The 19586-nt window shown below is 42.8% G+C and overlaps 1 protein-coding gene across 2 annotated transcripts in view; it reads right to left on the reverse strand.

Moving 5' to 3' along the window:
* CFAP221 (cilia and flagella associated protein 221) overlaps nucleotides 1–19586 on the reverse strand; it is a 79534-nt gene that overhangs the window by 25381 nt on the left and 34567 nt on the right. For both annotated transcript variants that reach the window (XM_074363514.1, XM_074363515.1), the window contains exons 8-14: nucleotides 13084–13243; nucleotides 10233–10353; nucleotides 10038–10149; nucleotides 9730–9838; nucleotides 6780–6867; nucleotides 2181–2270; nucleotides 750–848 (exon numbers count right to left, since the gene is read on the reverse strand). In XM_074363514.1, coding sequence (XP_074219615.1) covers nucleotides 750–848; nucleotides 2181–2270; nucleotides 6780–6867; nucleotides 9730–9838; nucleotides 10038–10149; nucleotides 10233–10353; nucleotides 13084–13243 — 779 coding nt within the window. The remainder of the gene's footprint in view (nucleotides 1–749; nucleotides 849–2180; nucleotides 2271–6779; nucleotides 6868–9729; nucleotides 9839–10037; nucleotides 10150–10232; nucleotides 10354–13083; nucleotides 13244–19586) is intronic.

A 19586-nucleotide genomic window follows, 5' to 3' on the forward strand; every position in this document is an offset into this window, starting at 1 on the left:
AATTCTACCCCTAGGTATACGTGCCCAAGAGAATTGTACACATATTTCCACAAACGGGTACATAAATGTTTGTAGCATCATTATTCCCATCATTTTAGGCAAAAAGTGAGAACAGCCGAAATGTTTCAATTGATGACGAGATAAAGTGCGGTATATCCATACAATGGAATAGCATTCATCCTTAAAAAGGACTGAAGTACTGAAATAAGCTACATTATGGGTGAACCCTGAAAACATGTAAAGTAAAAGAAGCCAGTTACAAAAGGCTGTGTGTGTGTTGTATGATTCTATGTATATGAAATGTTCAGGAAAGGCAAATCCTTAGAGACAAAAAATAGATGAGTGGTTGCCAGGGACTGGGGAATGGAGTTACTAATGGGAACTAGGTTTCTTCACGTGGTGGTAAAAATGTCCTAAGAGGGGAGGGTATAGCTCAAGTGGTAGAGCGCATGCTTAGCATGCACAAGTTCCTGGGTTCAATCCCCAGTACCTCCTCTAAAAATAAGTAAGTAAACCTAATTACCTCCTCCCCACAAGAAAAAAGAAAAAAAATTTTTTAAAATAATGGTGATGGCGGTACAACTCTGGGAATATATTGACAACTACTGAATTATACACTTTACACGAGTGAATATTATGGTCTGTGAATTACACCTCAAAGAAAACTGCTATTAAAAAAAGTTCATCGTTCAATTTCCTTGTGCTGATAACTAAACAAATTAAAATTTCAGTCTAGTGCTGAGACTTACCTTGCGTGCTGCTTGTTGAAACCGTCTTAGCGCCCTGAACCTGTTGACCCAAGTATTATTAATGAGTGGATCAAAATTAGGATGAAATTCCCTGATTTTCTGTGAACATAAAATATAAGCACATCTTAGGTTTAAAGTTTAACTCCGGACATAAGCATTTAATAAAAATGTTTCAGAGTCTGATCTCAAGTCAGGTTATTATTTGCTCTTCCGCTTAATGAACATTTATTAAGCACTTTTTGTGTACATACCCTCACAGGGACTACTTCCTGGGTTAGGGACCAAAAGTGAAAGACAAGACTTGGGTTTTACAAAATTTACAATCTAGACAGAAAAGCTCAAGCAAACACAGGTGAGCCTGAGAAGGAAAAATAAAGCCACACAGAAGTCAGCCCCACATGCTGGGTGCTGGCACTGCCTGCGGAACTGGGAGGCGCAGGCTGTGTGATGCCGGTGAAGGAGGACTGACGTGCTCAGCCCTGCCCGCCAAGCGTCAGCACAGTGTCTGCGCATCGTGGGTACAAGTGTGCGTGGATCAGTAAATGTGAAGGAAAGGGTGCCTGGGGGTGTTGTGAGGCAGCCAGAGCCTCAGGCAATGCAGGTTCTTGAACAGGGAAACAAGAAGAAGAAAAGTCATGGGAAACGAATTAGTCTCGCCTTGGCACGTGTAGCGGGCCGCTGAGGAGATGCAGGAGGGCAGATCTGCAAACCATCAACCTGTTAGATTAGCTGAGGGCGAGGCGTGAAGGCTGGACTTTGGTAAGGCCTTGTGGAAGAGCTACTGGCAAGACTTTGTGGCCAGATTAAATGTAGGGGAGAAGAAAAAAGGGGAAAAAAAATTCAGATGTGGCAAACCTAGAAAAGTGAGAATGAGGAGGTGAGGAAATTAAGATGAATTTTTTTGTTGTTAAAATTAAAAATTGGGGTTTTAACCAGAAGCCGTCACATGACAGAGGAAACTCAGGTGGAGGGCCCGCTGTCCCCATTTTACATATTAGGACACTGGCACCGAGGCTAAGAGGGCTTTTCCCAGGCCCCAAATCTGTGGTAGAGCTGGGACCAGAACTCTGGCTTCTGACTTGCTGTCTTGTATCCGTTCCACTAAGGTGGGGGGGGGGGCACCCCAAGGGCCTGTGGACAGGGGCACGGAGAGCAAAGGGAAGCAAAAAAGGAGACCAAGAGGAGAGGAGTGTGGAAAGGTGGAACCAAAATATATGATGCTGTTAATTTCAAAGGAAACAAACATTAATTACAAGTTGCTGCTTTACTTGTGGGTATGTAATGGGAAAAAATATTCTGAAAATATAAGTGTATTAAAAATTATTAAATATCTCTTGGTAAAAAGATTTCCATAAAATTGTTCAGCACTTTAAAGATAAGCATATAAAAAGCTACTGATCATTAGGTTCCAAACACAGGAAAGTTACTCACTTCTTCTAGGTCTCGAACAACTCGTTTGGAGTTAACTTCTGTCTTGAGTCGCTGAAATTCCTCATCCAAAACAGGATCTCCTCTATCTAGCTGGGGTTTTCAATCATCAGAAATGTTAAAATTGAATACAAATGCACCAGTTTTATTTCTCTTTAAAACAGATAGAAACCCATTAAGCATTTAGTCAAATCTACCTATGAGGTTCCCGTTGGGAGAGTGGTTAAAATGACCATTGAAATTACACTTACTGTTCAAACATGTTTTTTATAGAGGCACAAACCCAATACCTTCTTTTTATAATCAGAGGATAGTCTCTGGAAATTATTTCTGAGGCATTTATAATTCACAGAAAGGATTTTAGGAAGCCATGTAACCATGAGAGTATAGAGATTTCATTTAAAAAAAAATTAAGGTGGAAGGTATAGCTCATGTGGTAGAGCACATGTGTAGCATGCACAAAGTCCTGGGTTCAATCCCCAGTACCTCCTCCAAATAAATATATAAATAAGCCTAATTACCTCCCCTCCCCCCAAAAACCCTAAGTAAACTCACTCTTCAAAAACCAAAAAATAAATTTTTTAAAACCCCCCAAAATTAAAAAACAGAAATTAATGACCCAGTGAAGTTTTAAGCTCCTCAGAGCTGATTATCCAAGTATCACGTTTTAACAAAGGCACTTGATCGCTCCCTTTTCCTGGGTGGTGGAGGCTGACAGAGTCTGTCCCTTCCCTGAAGTGTCCCCCGGGCTGCTCCCCTTCCTCCACTGCCTGCTTCCCCATGGTCCCTGAACAATCCTTCCTATTCCCCAGGAGCCACTGGATACTCCCGGGTCACTCCCAAGAAGGCTGGCTGGGCTTGGATCAGTGTCCACACAAGCCTGCCTCCATGGAAAAAAGGACCGTGCACACTGCAAAACGTGTTAGGTTTTACCTATCTGTAGTTTTTATTATTTGTCTGTTAGGTAACTTCTGAAACTAGTTTTGCTCTTCCATACCCTGTTCACAATTATTTTTAAAGACTCAACTGGAAGAAATCTATTCTGATCACCACATTAACACCCTTTTCAGAAATAGGAGACATTTATTGTCACCAGCGCGCTGAACCACCCAGCTCTGATTGGCACACATCAGGAGGCTGAGTTTAAGATTGTGAACCTTTGGTTCAAAACACAGACTTTATGGAGAGAGACCCAGACCTCCAGCACCACTGAAAATAAAGTAAAATACAGGCAGTTGAAAGAAAAGATTGGCAAATGGGTTGTTAGCTAGAAGAAAGAGCAGGGAGATTTCTTATGTCTTTATGAGGACTCACTTCTTTATGATGAACATTCCAGAACTTAGTATTATTGACCATCCCTCCTGAGTGAAAGCTCATCACCCCAGAGACAGACCCGCTCTAACGCCGACTCACTCTGCATCCCCGCCGCACTCTTTTTCTCTGCTTCCTGCCATTTGCCCCGGGTCTCCGCGTGTTCCTGGCCACGGGGTCACTTGCCAGGATTCAGCTGCCAGATGAAATCTCCTGGGCATACAGAACAGGGGCCCTGCCATGCTTGCTCTCCAACTACCCTGGGAACTCAGGGTCCGGGTGATGACAGGAAGGACGGGACTGCTTCTTTCCTGCGCCCCTCAGTCACTTGTGCAAATGCTCATCACTCCCCACGGCCTCCCTCCAGTCCCTGGGCACCGCAGTCTCTACGGCCGGCCTGGGTCATCGGGGAAGACACGGCCACGGGCATCCTTCAACGGCCCTCTCTGCCAGCCTGACACCCTCCCCCGCCTCAACCCCTGCAGCCCTTCCTCCTGTTCAAAGACAATCTTTACCTCCGACCCTGGCCTCTTCGCAAGCTTCTTCAACCTTCTCCTCGGGGATCCCTCTGTGCCCTCAGCCTACAAACATGCTCAAGTTCTTCCAACTCAGAAGCCCCTTCCTAGAAGCCTCATCCCCTTGAACAGTCCACGCCATGACTCTTCACACTCAAGAAGCCACGTACTCACTCCCACACATTCCTCGAGACAATACGATTTGGCTTTTTACCTCCTCTAGTCCACTGGAATTGCTGTCACTGAGGTAGATGAGGACCCCCAGGTCACCAAATCCAACATGGACTTTCCAGGCTCTGTCATCCTAGAACCCTCTGCACTTGGCTGATCCCTCCCTCTGCTTTCTCTGTGTTCTCTGAGTCTCCTGACCACCCAGACCACCTCTCCTCTGTCCTTTCATCATCCCACTTCTCTCCCTTTAAATCAGGAAGTTCTCCAGGGTTCCTGCCTTGAGTTCCTGCCCTTTTGATGCTCTTCTCTCTCCCCAGGTCATCATACTTGTCCTGTGGTCTCTGCACTGATCACACCCAGCCTCTGACTCCAGCTCAGATTTGTTCCTTCAGCCGCCACCTGAATGCCCCCCAGTCACCCCAGACGTTACATGTCCTAAATTAAACTTTCCCCCTGAGACCGCTTCTCTTCAGTATTTGGGATCTCATTTAAAACCACCAACAAACATCCAAGTTGGAAACCTAGGAGTCACTCTATCTCATCCTTTTCCTCGCCCTCATTTCCAATTTATCTACAAGTCCTGGCTCTACCACTGCTCTCAGCACATTGGAAATCATCTCTTAATGTTTCTGGGCCCCTTCTGTCACCTTCTTAAGGGCGGGCACTGTGGCTTGCCCCCGGCACAGAATCTCACATACACAGGCATTCATTAATGCACCTGCCAAAAGTATAAACGGTAGGGTTTGCCTGTTGACCAGATACTCCAATTCCAGCCTTAACTTTCACATGGACGTGGTCTTGCCATTTTTTTATCACCTTAGTCTTGAAAATAGTTGGCAAATATTCCATTGTGGGGTTGACAGAAAATACTTGTTATTTTGCTTTTAAAATCACATGCAGCGTTGAGGGGGTGGGTATAGCTCAGTAGTAGAGTGCGTGCCTAGTGTACATGTAGTCCTGGGTTCAAGCCCCAGAACCTCTGTTAAAATAAAAATAACAAATAAATAAATAAACCTAATTACCTCTCTTTCCAAAAAGTTTTTTTTTAAATCACATGCAAAGAATCCAAACAACATAGAAACTAAATTTATTTATTTTTGAGGGGGAGGTAATTAGGTTAATTAATTAATTAATTAATTAATTAATTAAAATGGAGGTGCTGGGGATTGAACCCAGGACCTCATGCATGCTAAGCACGTGCTCAACCACTGAGCTGTACCCTCCCCCCAAAGTAAATTGAATTGCCCATCCAATATGTGCCTTTCCGACTTACCAATGTAATGATTTTACATTCTTTTGTTTGTCTTATGAAAATAAAAAGATGACTTTATTCAAATATCTGATTTGGACTCCAAATCTAGGGAACAAATGTATTCTATATGAGTAATATATTCATTATCTGACAAGATACATGTTTTTCCCAACCCCACCTCCCCACTACTGCCGCTGTGCGCGGCACTGAGTGGGGAGCTCATGCTCCCAAACTCAAATACATGTGTTATGGCTGAACGTGTCCCTCCAAATGCATGCATTGAAATCCTAACTCCTGGTACCTCAGATGTGCCAATTTAGAGATACTTTCTTTAAAGAGGTAACCAAGTTGAAATGAGGTAATTAGGGTGGGCCCTAATCCAGTGTGACTGGTACCCCGACAAGAAGGGAAAATTTGGACACAGGAGGAAGACAGTGTGAAGGCACAGGGGTAAGATGGTCATCGATAAGCCAAGAAGACAACAGATCCTTCCCTCATGTCCCTCAGAAGGAACCAGCCCTGACAACACATCTTGGATGTCCACCTTCCAACTGTGAGGAAATTAATTTCTACTGTTTACACCACCCAGTCTAGGGTCGTTTCTTAATGGCAAATTGATACAAAGTGTTATGATTCCAGAAGTCCTGCCCATTAAGTCCAAACCCATGTAACATGAAGCCCGAGCTGAGACTATCTCCTCAGGCCCATGAGCATCCTGAGTTTCAGCCACGATGGCCCTATCCCTGGCGCTCTCTGCATCTGCTCTGCACGTAATGATGTCTCTCACCACTGTGAGCCCTCGGGTGTGGCAAAGTCCCACAGTTCCCATCTCTACTCTCCTCCTCCCTTGAACCTACGTGTGCTGCCTTGGTGACCCAGGTGTGGCCTCTCCCCTTGACCAGTTTCCCCTTCTCTGCTCAGCCTCTCTGAGTGTCTCTGATTTGGGACTTTAGTTTGGATGTGGCTCTGGCTTGGCTCCTGCCTACTGTCTATGGGTCTCTCCTACCTTCATGCTCTGCAGATCATGGGACAGGTGCAAAATCCCCACCTGAACGTGAGCCATTCCCCGCCTCTGCCCTCTTTACAATTCTTCAAAATTATATCATACTAGGGAGCTTTCCAATTCCATGAGTTCTCTCTCCCTCTGCCTCCTGAATCCCCACAATACTTCCCAGAGGCCCCCTGTGACATTCATAGCCAGAGTTGACTTATGGTTAACCATGGACACATCAGTAGTCTCCCCTCCTGACTTAACTATGAGGTTTTTTTTCTCCTGATACGGCACCTTGCATACAACAGGGAATTCAAAATATTTACAGAAATAAACGTTATCAAATTAGTGGTAATTCTGACCTTGTATTTGTTGTTTACTCTTTGTCGCTCCTCAATAAGGTCTTTTCTTAATTTAAAGGACATGGGATCTTTACCGAGGTGCACCTGCCTGCGGAGAAAGAAACCAGCTTCCAGAACCCGTCATGATACCATAGTCCTTTTCAGGATGGAGTGTCTTAACTGTATTCCACAACTGAAGATGGATGCTGAGGTATTGGAGGAGACGCCACGGGGGAGAGAAGTTGTAGAGATGCCAGCGACATAACTATGATGAATAATGTGTTCTACAAAATGAAGCTCATCTTCTAGTGGCACATGCTAAAATATTTAGGAATAAAAAAAATCTGGATATTCAATGTCATTAGTCATTAGGGAAATGCAAATTAAAACCACAGTGATGTACCACTTGACACAGCCTTGGACAGCTATGATGACAGATTATGATGGTAACAATCATAATGAAAGAAAATAACAGGTATTGCCAAGGATGTGGAGCAACTGGAACCTTCGTACATTGCTGATGGGAATGTAAAGTGGTGCAGCCACGTGGAACACAGCTTGGCAGTTCCTTGAAACATTAAGCATAGAATTACCATATGACTCAGCAACTCCACTCCTTGGTATATACCCAAGAGACCTGAAAAGATATGTTCCCACAAAAACTTGTATATAAATGTTCAGAGCAGCATTATTTACAATAGCCAAAAAGTGGAAACCACCCAAAAGTCCCTCAACTGATGAATGAATAAACACAATGTAGTGTGTCCATACAATAGAATATTACTCAGCCCTGAAAAAGAATAAAGTACTGATAGATGCTATGACTTGGATGAACCTTAAAAACATGTTCAATGAAAGAAGCTGGTTACAAAAGGCCATATATTATTTGATTCCATTTATATGAAATGCACAGAATAAGCAAAACTATGGAGATAGAAAGTAGATGATTGTTTGCCAGGGGCTGGGAAAGAGGAGAATGGGGAGTGACTGCTTAATGGTTACAGGGTGTCTCTTTGGAGTGATGCAAATGTTCTGGAAGTTGCACAACATTGTGAACGTACTAAGAACCTCTGGGTTGTACATTTTAAAGTGGTTGGTGGGGAGGTTATAGCTCAGTGGTAGAGGGCAAGCTTGGTGTGCACGAAGTCCCAGGTTCAGTCCTCAGTACCTCTGTTAAAATAAACAAGTAAGTAAATTACCTACCCCTCTAAAAATGGTTAAAGCAGTTAATATTATGTTACATGAATTTGTCACACTTAAAAAACTCTGGTATGTAAGGTACCCAAGTAGCCTGGCATGTGTTCAAAGTAAATGGTAGCTATGATTTAAAAAGGGAAGGGGGTGTCTAGAGAACTGTTTTAGATTAAAGGAGACTAAAGAGACATGAAAACTAATACAGATTGTATGAGCTTTGATTGGACCTTGGATTCCCCTCACTGCCACTGCCAAAAATCTCAGTTATAAGAGACATTATTGCAACAACTGGGTAAATTTGCAACTAGGCTGATTTATTTAATCTTGTGTTGTTAAATTTTTTGGAAGTGATTGTGGTAGTGCTGGAGAACGTCCTTGTTCTTAGGAGCTTCATGCTAAAGCCTTTAGGGGTGAGGTTTCATGATATCTGCAACTTGCTTCCAAATAGTTCAGGGAAATAAAAGGGGTGCGTGTGCATGTGTGTATTTGCGCCTGTGCACACATGTGTGTGCAGAGGGTGAGGGACGCATACATGGTATAATGTTAACAACTGAGGAACCTACACCCAGTGCACATGGGTGCTACCAGCAGGTTGAAAACCTTTCAACAAAAAAAATTGGGAGAAAATAATCAAGTGAACAAACACATGATTCAAAACTGAATCAAGATGTGATTTCAAGTACGTTACAAAGAAGCATAGAAGGAAGGCTTCACAGCAGTGTTAACAGTGGCCACTGCATTAGAGTGATTTTTTTTTTTCTTTTCTACACTTAAAAAAATATTTTCAGGGGGAGGGTACAGCTCAGTGGTATACTGGGTTCAATCCCTGGTACCTCCATTAAAATAAATAAATTTTTTAAAAATTTAAAAAATATTTTCAAGTTTTCTACAATGACAATGTGTGTGTGTGTATGTGTGTGTGTTTAATATATAACAGGGAAAGAGTATTTTTTTTTAATGGTTTGGGTTACTTGGCATACCTCCCAATCAACTGAGGCCTGACCCTAAATAGAAACTCCCAGAATTCTGTGAATTCACAGAAGGGATTTTGGTGAGAAACAATGGGCGTCCCCCCATGGAAGGGGGGTGCAGGGTGGGGAACACTTGGGAGGGCCCCAGACCTCAGGGTGTGTTCTCTCTGTCTGGGAAGTGTGGATGCAGCAGCACGGACCAGGAGGCCTCTCAACGACCCTTTCCAGGCGTATCTTTTTGTTTTAAAACTCCACTCAGCTGAATCTGTACACACAGATAGGCCTAGTGCGATCTGGTCAAAACTTCTCAAAGGATTCTATTTTGTTTGCAGGAGCACAAAGCTGAAGTCTTGCATCTCAGTTTTAAAACTTCCACCAGGAGCCTTGCCCGCCCCCGTCTGCACTGCTGGGCTCCCCAGAAGGCCCGTGGGGCACACAGCCCCGGGTCCAGGGAGCTCAGGGTAGGGTGACAGACAATGGGGTAAGGCTTGGGGTGCCCGAGTCCCCCAGATCTGTCTGGAGCGAGGCGGGTGCCGGCAGCGGTGGCCAAGAAGCAGTGACCCAGCCTCTCCTGTGGTTCACTCTGGTCCTGCCACTGGTCACACTTAGGAAAGAGTGCGGTTTGATCACACTGATTTATTCCTAATAGAAACTTCATTCTGAAATAGAAGACCCATGAAAGGGGGAGAGAATCATCACATTTTTCACAGGGCATAAAAAGTTATTACATCTCACTGTGTCTCAGGTATCAAAAGCCATGACTCAAAACACTGTCACTTGATACAAATCAACTGCACAATATTTACCACTTCAGGCGATTTTCGATCTCTTCATAAGTGTCCTGCCTGACTTTCTGTTCAAAGAGTGCTTCCTTCATCTGTCTGGTTTTTGAAAGCTCAGTGCCTTGGTCCAAAACTGAGGGCGGGAGAAGACAATGATGATACCAGTAATTAAATCAGAACCATTTGCCAAGAGAAAAACACATTTCTAATGGTGAGACAGAACAGCGATCTAACTGCGTTTTGTTGGTTTTGCTCATAGAGAGTAAAGGTGACAAGAAGTAACTCTTTCCAGTTCTGCCCAGGGGCTGGTTTACACCAGATCAACTCCTTACCTTCTCTCAGTTCCTTAATCTTCAATTTGCCTGGTTCCTGGTTTAAAACGGTTGCCACAGCGAATGGATTCGATAAATCTACTGGAAATCTCAAGTTCTGGTATTCAATTTCCTGAGAGCAAATCAGGAGGGAAAACTCATTATTTTGCTTCTCTGTCATTCCTTCCATTGTGGTTAGCATAACGTCCACTTTACCTTAACCTTTGGAGGCTTTATCTTTGCCGGTGATCGGTGAAAATGTACACGTGTCATTGCCTTTTCTGGAGGGACAACTACTTTCTTAGGAAGAGTATTCAATCTTTCAAATTCTTCTAATCTAGGGTTTAAAACAGACATTAAATTAGTATATAGTCTAACAACTCAAGGAGCCTATTTTCATGTTACTTCTGATAATACCAGTCCATTAATTACTGTATCTAAACTGGAAATCAATCTAGGTGCTTAAACAGTGGTTTACTAAAATAAACACAATGTCAGTAGACCAGAGTATAACCACATATAAACAGCCTGCTGATGGCTGTTTTCCTTACATTGTCAAAGAAAATAAGCGGAAAACAGGACATGCTGAAAAATGCTCTCATGGTCTAGCATAATTCATTTGTAGTCTATTGGTTTTCCATAGTTAATTTACTTCATTAAAAAAACTCTTACATGGACTTCTGTTCCTCGTAAAAGAATAATTACTCCCACTATTCGTAGCAAGATCTAATTTTTTTAAAAGTGATTCAAGCTAATGTTTGAGATCTTTTCTGTAAATGAAAAGTACTTTGAACATATACAGGTATAGATACTGTGGCTTCCGTGTCTACAGAAGCTATTTATTTATCACGAGATGTAGTAGGACCAGGTCATGTTCATAAATGCTACCCATGAAGCATTTAAGAAGGAATATGTGAACATGTGTTTGGTAGGATGACACACATCCGTGTCATTCCAGAAAGGAGATGAGAAATTGCGCCATCCTTGGATTCTGACAGTCCGTGTGCATCTGCCGAGCGCCTATTAAACAGGCCCTGCTGCACAACATGGGTGATACACCTGCAATCCCAAATTTAACAGGCTCTGTGTAAGAGTCCTGAAAGGTCACAGCACCGGAGAATCTGTCCTTGGGTAGAATGTATGCTGACTGACGTGTGGGATGTGCAGGGATGAGGTCTTGGTTAGGGTGGCCCCACAACTCCTATCTCAACAGAGTTTGACATCACCTCTGCTGTAAATCTTTAGGGAACAGTCAGAGCTTTTGGAGGGTGTTAAAAAAAAAACAGTCTCCTTAAGAAGTCTAATTGTGAGGGGAAGGGTATAGCTCAGTGGTAAAGTGCATGTTTAGCATGCATGAGGTCCTGGGTTCAATCCCCAGTATCTCCAATAAACAAACAAACAAACAAACCTAATTACCTTACCCCCCTAAAAAAAATCCAAAAAGCAAAAAACAAAAGAAGCCTAACTGCTAGTGTTGATGATGAAAACAAAGGGGTCAGAGAAAGGGATAAACTGAAGAGTGACATGTAGAATTTGGCGGTGCCAAATTCAGGACGTGAGTGAGTCCATCACACACTCTATTCTGAAACCAAAAACGCAACCTATGAAACTTTCAGAGAACACTGCAGTGGGAATGCTCGTCTCCTTTGGGGTGGACTTTCTGCATTATCGTACTGTCTGCAGCCTGGGGAGACATGTGGGTCTTGAGATGTAGTCCTTAAAAATGTCAAGAGCACACTAAGCAAGGTATTAAACTCTAGCTGGGAAACCGAAATAAAGTAGTTTAGAAAAGATGTATGTCTGCATCTATGTGGTGCTTCTGCCGTGAAATGCTCCAGGGTAGGTAAGAGCACGCCTATGGAAGGATATATAAGTGAAAGTCTCACTCAAGTGATGCCTTTGAGAAGGTCGTTTGCGTGCTGTAGCGCATGTGTGAACCTGGCCAGCTACCTGACACCAGAAAAATGAGCACTGTTTTTCATTTATAGCCAATGCTACTTATTTATTGGCCGAGTCATTTTAGTTCCACTGTGGTAACTTGAACGATTTGAGTTCAGCAGGCCACACTAATATTCTATAGTTGATTTAGGTTGCTTTGGATTTTGAGGAAGAAAACCATAATATAATCAATCGGGAGTTGGTTCACACTTTGATATTAGATTGGTACTCCACTTTTAATACGTCTAATGATGCTAATACGTGGTGTGTATCTATGTGTGAAGGGGAGAGAAGGAAAAATCAAACTTTTTCTTTATCAAGATATTTGTAAGGATTTTCAAGGAACGGTATTTATGCTGTGAAAAAGTATCCTTTCCACTTTTATGAAAATCATACATATTAGAAAACAGCTTATTAACGAGATACACTTGAAGATAAAAACACAAGCTCACATTCAAAAGGAAATGGATGCTCAGGGATAATCTGTTATGAGGTAAAACTTAGTCCCATTTCACGTCTTTACCCTGACTTGAGCACCAATGGCACTTTAAAGGAAAGCTCCCGCTGGCTTGTTTCCGTTTCTGCCTTATGTCAAAGTCACTTGCTACACGTGACTTATTTGGGCTCCTCTGTCGTGAGTATCTTCAGGGTGGGGACCATTTCCCATGGGGCTTTGCAGTGGACACTGCCCACGGCAGGCACTCAATGAATTACGACGTTATACTGAAACTTTGAAAATAGCTATGTTGTTCTGGCCTTTATGATTTAAATTTTCAGATGGACAGTAATACATACATATGGCCAGCTATTCAAACAGCGCCCCAGAAATCATCAGTGAAAGAAAGTCTCCCCCCAAAAATCCCTTTCCTCAGTCAGCTCCTCTGCCCTTGGCGTGAGCAGCTACTGCTACAAGCATTACAATCATACCCTAAAGTGCATATTTTATGCAGCTTCCTCCTTTAAGTAAGTTTTTAAATTGAGGTATAGTTGACACATGATATTAGTTTCAGGCATATCAAATAAGTTTTTGATGGTATTCTGTTATAAGAAAGAAAAACAGAATGGAAGAAAGGAAGACATATTTTTGAAAGTTTTAAGAAGAAACAAGAACAACCCCAGGCGGCCCTACTTTAAAGCCATGTTAGGAAAGCAGGTTCCGGTGAAGACACACTCGTATGGTTGAGAGTTGAACTGGGAAATCCACAACTGCAGCTTTATCTGTGCCGTCCCGTACTGAGAGGGGGTGAAGGTCACAGTCACATCCACCTTCCCGTTAGCTGGAATTATTCCTGAAAGGAAAGAAATGAGAACACGTGATACTTTCTCTTTTGTAAATTCCAAGCAGAGGAAGATCAAGCAATGTCCCCAATGTTCTGTGGTAAACAAAGTTGTAAATCAAGACTTTCAGACCCAGTAAAGTTGCCCTTCGACATTACAGGCAGCAGAGACGTTCTCAGACAACCACGCCTTCTAGGTCTGCAACCACTAGGTCAGACGGACACACTACTAAACGCTCATCTTGAACAGGCGGTACGTAGAGCCCAGAGACGTTCTCAGACAACCACACCTTCTAGGTCTGCAACCACTAGGTCAGATGGACATACTACCAAACGTCATCTTCAACAGAGGGTACGTAGAGCCCCTGAAGGCCATCAGAATACCGAGACTTGGATGAGAGCTATGATTAATTTCTCTAACTTTTCTCTCACCAAAGAGAATTTTCCTCAGCTCTCGGTCTGGGAAGCAATTCTGTCTGCCTCCTACTTCAAGGCATTCTGGTGTCATTCCTTTGCCAGCTTAGGCTAGTGCTGAGAGATGGAGCCTGGAGTCAGAATGTCCCTGTTGCCTTGGGCAAGTAATCTGGTCTCCCCGAGCCTCCCTGTCCTCGGCTGTAAAAAGGTGATGATAATAGTGGGGAGGGTATAACTCAGTGGTAGAGCTCATGCTTAGCACGCACAAGGTCCTGGGTTCAGTCCCCAGTACCTGCATTTAAACAAACAAACAAACAAACAAAAAATCTGATTATCTACCCCCTCCCCGAAAAGGTGATGACAATAGTGGGGAGGGTATAGCTCAGCAGTAGAGTGTGTGCTTAGCATATACAAGATCCTGGGTTCAATCCCCAGTACCTCCATTAAACAAATAAACAAACAAACAAACTTAATTACCTCCCCACCAAAAACAACAAAAAAATAATAAAAAAAATTTTTTAAAGTATGATCTCTTGGTTTTGCTTCTCCCAAACATTCTTTTTGGACCTCCCATATGGCCTCTGGCTATTCTCCCATTGGCTGAACTGGAAGGTTATCAGAAGGACTCTGCTGGTATACTTCACTCATTTCTATCAGTTGCCAAAGCTATATCTGTGTCTCCATGTCTCATCAGTATACATTTTCTGGGATGAGGCTATTCATGATAGTCCTAACCACTAATAAAAAACATGATGTGGGGGCCAGCTTTGTGTGCTGGAGATCCAAAGCCCTGACCATCCCCTTGACAATCCTGATCTGTCCCCTGAACAGTTTGTGCTGAGGTTCGGGGAGGGAGGTCCTCTGCCTTGCCTGTCTTTTCTGCAGTGAGGTGAGGAGGAGAAGCAGGGGCAACCTTCCTTATTCATATTCCAGTCTGGAAGGAATGGCTTTGCCCATGAACTCACAAAGGGTTCTGGACCCTGCAGGTGAGGCTTGTTACTTTGATAAAATACCTTAGTCAAGGGTCAAGGGGCCTTTGGAGAAGAAAAGAGGCAAAAGGAGTTAACATTCACTTCCTTTTGATCTAAATGGGTAAACGCGGAGTGTGGGCAGCATGTGGAAGATACTGTAGGAGTATCAGTGAGTGCAACTGAGATGACAGGACTGGACTAGGGGTCTACCCAGAGCAGAAGGTACACGGGGGTCGTGCACCTCGACATGCAGTGTGCAACGTTTACAGCATCCCACTGCTTATTCCGGGGAAGGGGAGTTCACTCTCAGCTGGGATGTGCTGTCTGCTGGGTTGGTGGCTCCCAGCCTATGGATAACGCCCATAACCAAAAAGGAGAAGCCAAAGCAAGGGCAGAGGCTCTGGGATTACTCCCAACTCAATATAAAGTTGTAAAATTTGCATTTGGGAAGAAAATGCAAAACTTAAAATTATTTCTAAATGGCCGATATATTCTTCATGATTGAAAAAAAAAAAGAAAAAGAGAAAGAAAATATTGAAACTTTATATAAGAACACTGGGCAAGAGCCCCTAGGAACTCCTGCTGGATGTGTCATTCTATGCCACAATTTACCATTTATAGGACTTGGATGCGCTCAGCCTGAGTGTATGTGACACCAGGTGAAAGTCCAGGATCTCAAAGTGGTCAAAAGGAAACAAGTTCCACAATTTTTTAGTGGCATTTGGCTGGTTTCCAACACTAATAAGATCTTGGCTAAAGTCATGTATTGCTGGCTCTTCCAAAATCACCAACTGAATACTCTTGATGTTTTAATTGTCTATGATTTCTTGTCAGCAGTACAAGGAAGGTCACAGAATTTTCCACCCTGTTCCTCCTCTCTCAGGAAAATCTTGGCACTGTCAACAGATCCAGCTTCTGACAGCTGCAGTGCACACCTGCATCTTAAGGACGCCCAGTGGGCAAATGGCCAGTTGAGTTAAAGCTGAGGGCACTATGTCAGACTCGTACCTTGTAAATGGAATTAGCCTTATTCAAATTTTTTCATTTGGCAAGCCCGTGCACAAAACGCCTGGAAGGCATGGATAAATGATGCCTCCCTGGTTCCTAGGGAAGATGTTGCTTTATAACCTAACGGACTGTGGACTTCAGACAACCAGTCACCTAAAATGTGCCTGAAACGGAGTCCTACAGATATACGTGAATCAGCCCACGGTTCTCAGCCTATCTGGGCCCACTGTGTAAAATGAAGGCAGTAATGACTTATTGGCCTAAAGTGATCCACGACTGTCCAACTGCACAGTTTATGAGTCAGGCTAGATGCGTGGGCTGCATGCCGCCTGAACTGTACTCACTGTCTCTGCAGCCAAGGTTTCTTTCTTCTTTTTCTTTTTTAATTGAAGTGCAGTCAGTTACAATGTGTCAATTTCTGGTGTACAGCACAGTGTCCCAGTCATGCATATACATATACATATTTCATATCAATGTTTCTTATTGCAGATGACTCAAAGTCATTGCTAGATTCTAACGCCTCCAAAGTATAACAGCTGAAGGTGCACTGATATATATCAGCAAAGTGGGAAACCAAAAGAAAATGCCTGAGAGACCAGTGGGCCAGGGATGCACTCAGCCTCATAAAGTTGCAACTGTGGAGGCTGCAATGTCCAGCCTAGGAGACCAGTTTTAAAGCCATGTCAGCAACACCATCCACATGAACCAGGTCATTTAAAATGGAAAAGGCAGGATCCCCAAAGCTCATCCATTCATTCACTCATGTATTCTCTTGACCACACTCTTCTGGTTTCCCTCCTTGGTCTCTGTCCTGCATCCACTTCCCCTCGCTGTCCTCTCGAATGCCTGCATGCTCAGGGCTTGGTCTTCAGTCCACTTCCCTTCTCCAGTCACACTCACGCCCCACGGCTATACATTCATTCCATCAATACCCAGGTGATGCCTAAATTTATATCACTAGCTCTCACCTCTCTCTCAACTCCAAACTGGTATATTCAGTTTAATTTCACTTAGAGGAGGAATTTTAAAGACAAGCAACAAAGCACCAGAACAACCAGAAAAGCCTATCAGATGGCTCAAAGTAGCTTACAAATCATCCATTTGTCTGAATTCTGTGACTGTGTAATTTATAAGCTGAGGACTGGGGGAAAGGCGAACACCACCTCTTTAGTGTTTCACATACAACTGTAACTTATATGTGCTCAGCATGTATCTGCTTATCTAGGTAGTCCAGGCTTTGAAGAGGTTATGTTTCAAAACCCTTTTTGGTACATTAATAGTCTGTGTCTTGGGACACAGTTTTTTAGAGAAGTATGATTTGGCCATAGGACTTTCTAACTTTCTCCCAAATTCTCCTGGTCCTTTTTCTTGACGCTGACACCAGCTTAGTTCAGGCTCTCAAGGCCTACATTATTTCATTCCCAACACAGTGATTTCTGGCTCTCCTGCCTGTATCCACGTCAGTTACACCTGCACACTACAGCCACACTGACTTTCCTAAAACACTCTCCCATCATAACTGCTCAGCAATCTTGTGGTTCCCTTCTGTCTACGGAATGTAAGAGAACTGCAGACCATCAGGTGGGGCAGGGCTTAATGATGGAACTAGTCCAGTGATTCCCAAACAGCACTCTGAGGAACGTTCAAAACAGAATCAGCTGGCAGTGCTTGTTACAAGTACAGACAACCAGGCCCTTCCAGAGCTGCTAATCCCCCCATCACCAGGGGTGGGTCCTCAGGCACCACAGTTTTCACAAGTCACAACATTTTGGGGCTATGACCTCGTCTAAGGCCCCCTCTGATGTTTGACTGTCCTCTGTAACATCCCCACTCGTCGGCAGCGATGGGGAATTAGCTGCTTGATAAGCAACAAATTCACCGTTGGGTGTCGCTGACGGTGCGCTGGTTGTAGCTCTGCCCTTTGGAGCCACACGGCACAAGCCCATTCCTCCCCACGCCGTAGTGAGTCTCATAATCAGCACAGCTAGCCTGCCTCCGATGCCTTCTTCTTTGGGGGCCACTGTCCCCATTCCTTCACTGACCCTAGCATCCTTTCACTGGGACCCGTCTGGATCTGTCTTAGCGTGTGACTCTCAGGGAGACAGCCCCAGAGGTCCAGTGTGCTGTGATGGCCCAGGGTGGGGCAGGAGCACCTCCTTTTGCTACAAACTCTGCTCCTTTAAGTAGAGTCTAGACTAGATCACAGGAGCTAGCTCACTTTACTGACACACCTTGAAAGTCAAATTTTTATAACTTTTCCGGAGTTACGGTGAAAATTCAGCTTGCACTTTATGGGGCAGTGCATAGACTTTAGAACCAGAGTAAAGGGGTTCAAATCCCCCCTCTGCCACTTACTACTGAGGGTCCCTGGGCAACTTCTTTAACCCCCCTGTGCCTTATTTCCATATCCATAAAATGGAAATAATAATTGTACCAAACTGATATGATTGTGGTACAGATTAAGTGTATATGTATGTGTACATATATACATACATTAAATACATACATACGCCTACATCTATGGCTTAGATTAGTACCTGACACATAGTAGTCAATAAATAAATGTTACTATTATTATTCTACCAAAAGGCCTATTGTGAGAACATCAACCATACTCAAAATGAGAAATATTATCCTGTTCAGTATAGTTTTGGTAACCACTCAATTTTTCTTCTTTTTAAAGCCCAAATACCTGAAGATAATAAACTTTTTCTCTCTGGAAAGAGAATCACATCCTTTTTTTTTTTTTTTTGCGATATAGATAGTAGCTACCTTATATTACCAAAGTATCAGAACAGCTCCTGGGTTTTTAGAAAATAATCTATATACATTTCATAATTTAGAAGTAATTCAAAGTTTTTGCTTCAAACCCTTATTTGTTGAACAAAATATGCATCTGCAATGATAAATGATCCATAAACAAATGAGTAACTACAAAGACATTTAAAAACAAAACTAGGAGGGCAACTGAGATGGCAACATAGGAGGCTCCCTCCTCCCTCCTCCCATGGACACACTGTACTAACACAGTTCATATACTATATGAACATATGTTCATATACTATGAACAGCTATATGTCAACGGAATGGACAGTCTAAAAGAAATGGATAAGTTCCCAGAAATATACAACCTATCAAGACTAGAGAATGTGAACAGATTGATTACTAGTAAGGAGAGTGAGTCAGTAATCAAAAACCTCTCAAACAAAAATCCAGAACCAGATGGCTTCACTGGTAAACTCAATGAAATATTCCAAGAAGAACTAATACCAATCCTTCTCAAACTCTTCCAAAAACTAGAAGAGGAAGAAACACTTTCAAACTCATTTTATGAGATCAATATGACCCTGATACTAAAGCTAGACAAGAATACCACAAAAAAAGAAAATTACAGACAAATTTCCCTGGATGAACATACATGAAAAAAATCCTCAAAAATATTAGCAAACTGAATTCAATAATACATTAAAAGGATCATATACCATGATCAAGTGGGATTTATTCCAGCGGTGTAAGAATGGTTCAATATCTGTAAATCAATCAATGTGATACATCACATTAACAAAATGAAGGATAAAAATGATATATTCACCTCGATACATGTAGAAAAAGCATTTGACAAAATTTAACATCCTTTCATGTTAAAAATTCTCGGCAAAATGGATATAAAGGGAATGTACTTCAATATAATAAAAGCTATATATGACAAGTCCACAGCTAACATCATACTCAGTGGTGAAAAGCTCAAAGCTTTTCCTCTAAGATCAGGAACAAGAAAAGGAGGCCCATTCTTGTCACTTTTTATTTAACATAGTACTAAAGTCCTAGTCAGAGCAGTTAGGCAAGAAAAATAAATAAAAGACATTTGAATTCGGAAGGAAGAAGAAAATTATCTCTGTTTGCAGATGACATTATATTATGTATATAAAACTGTAAAGACGCCACCAAAAAACCTGTTAGAA

This window comes from Camelus bactrianus, chromosome 5 (genome assembly GCF_048773025.1).
Source record: "Camelus bactrianus isolate YW-2024 breed Bactrian camel chromosome 5, ASM4877302v1, whole genome shotgun sequence".
In the NCBI taxonomy this organism is placed as follows: Eukaryota; Metazoa; Chordata; class Mammalia; order Artiodactyla; family Camelidae; genus Camelus; species Camelus bactrianus.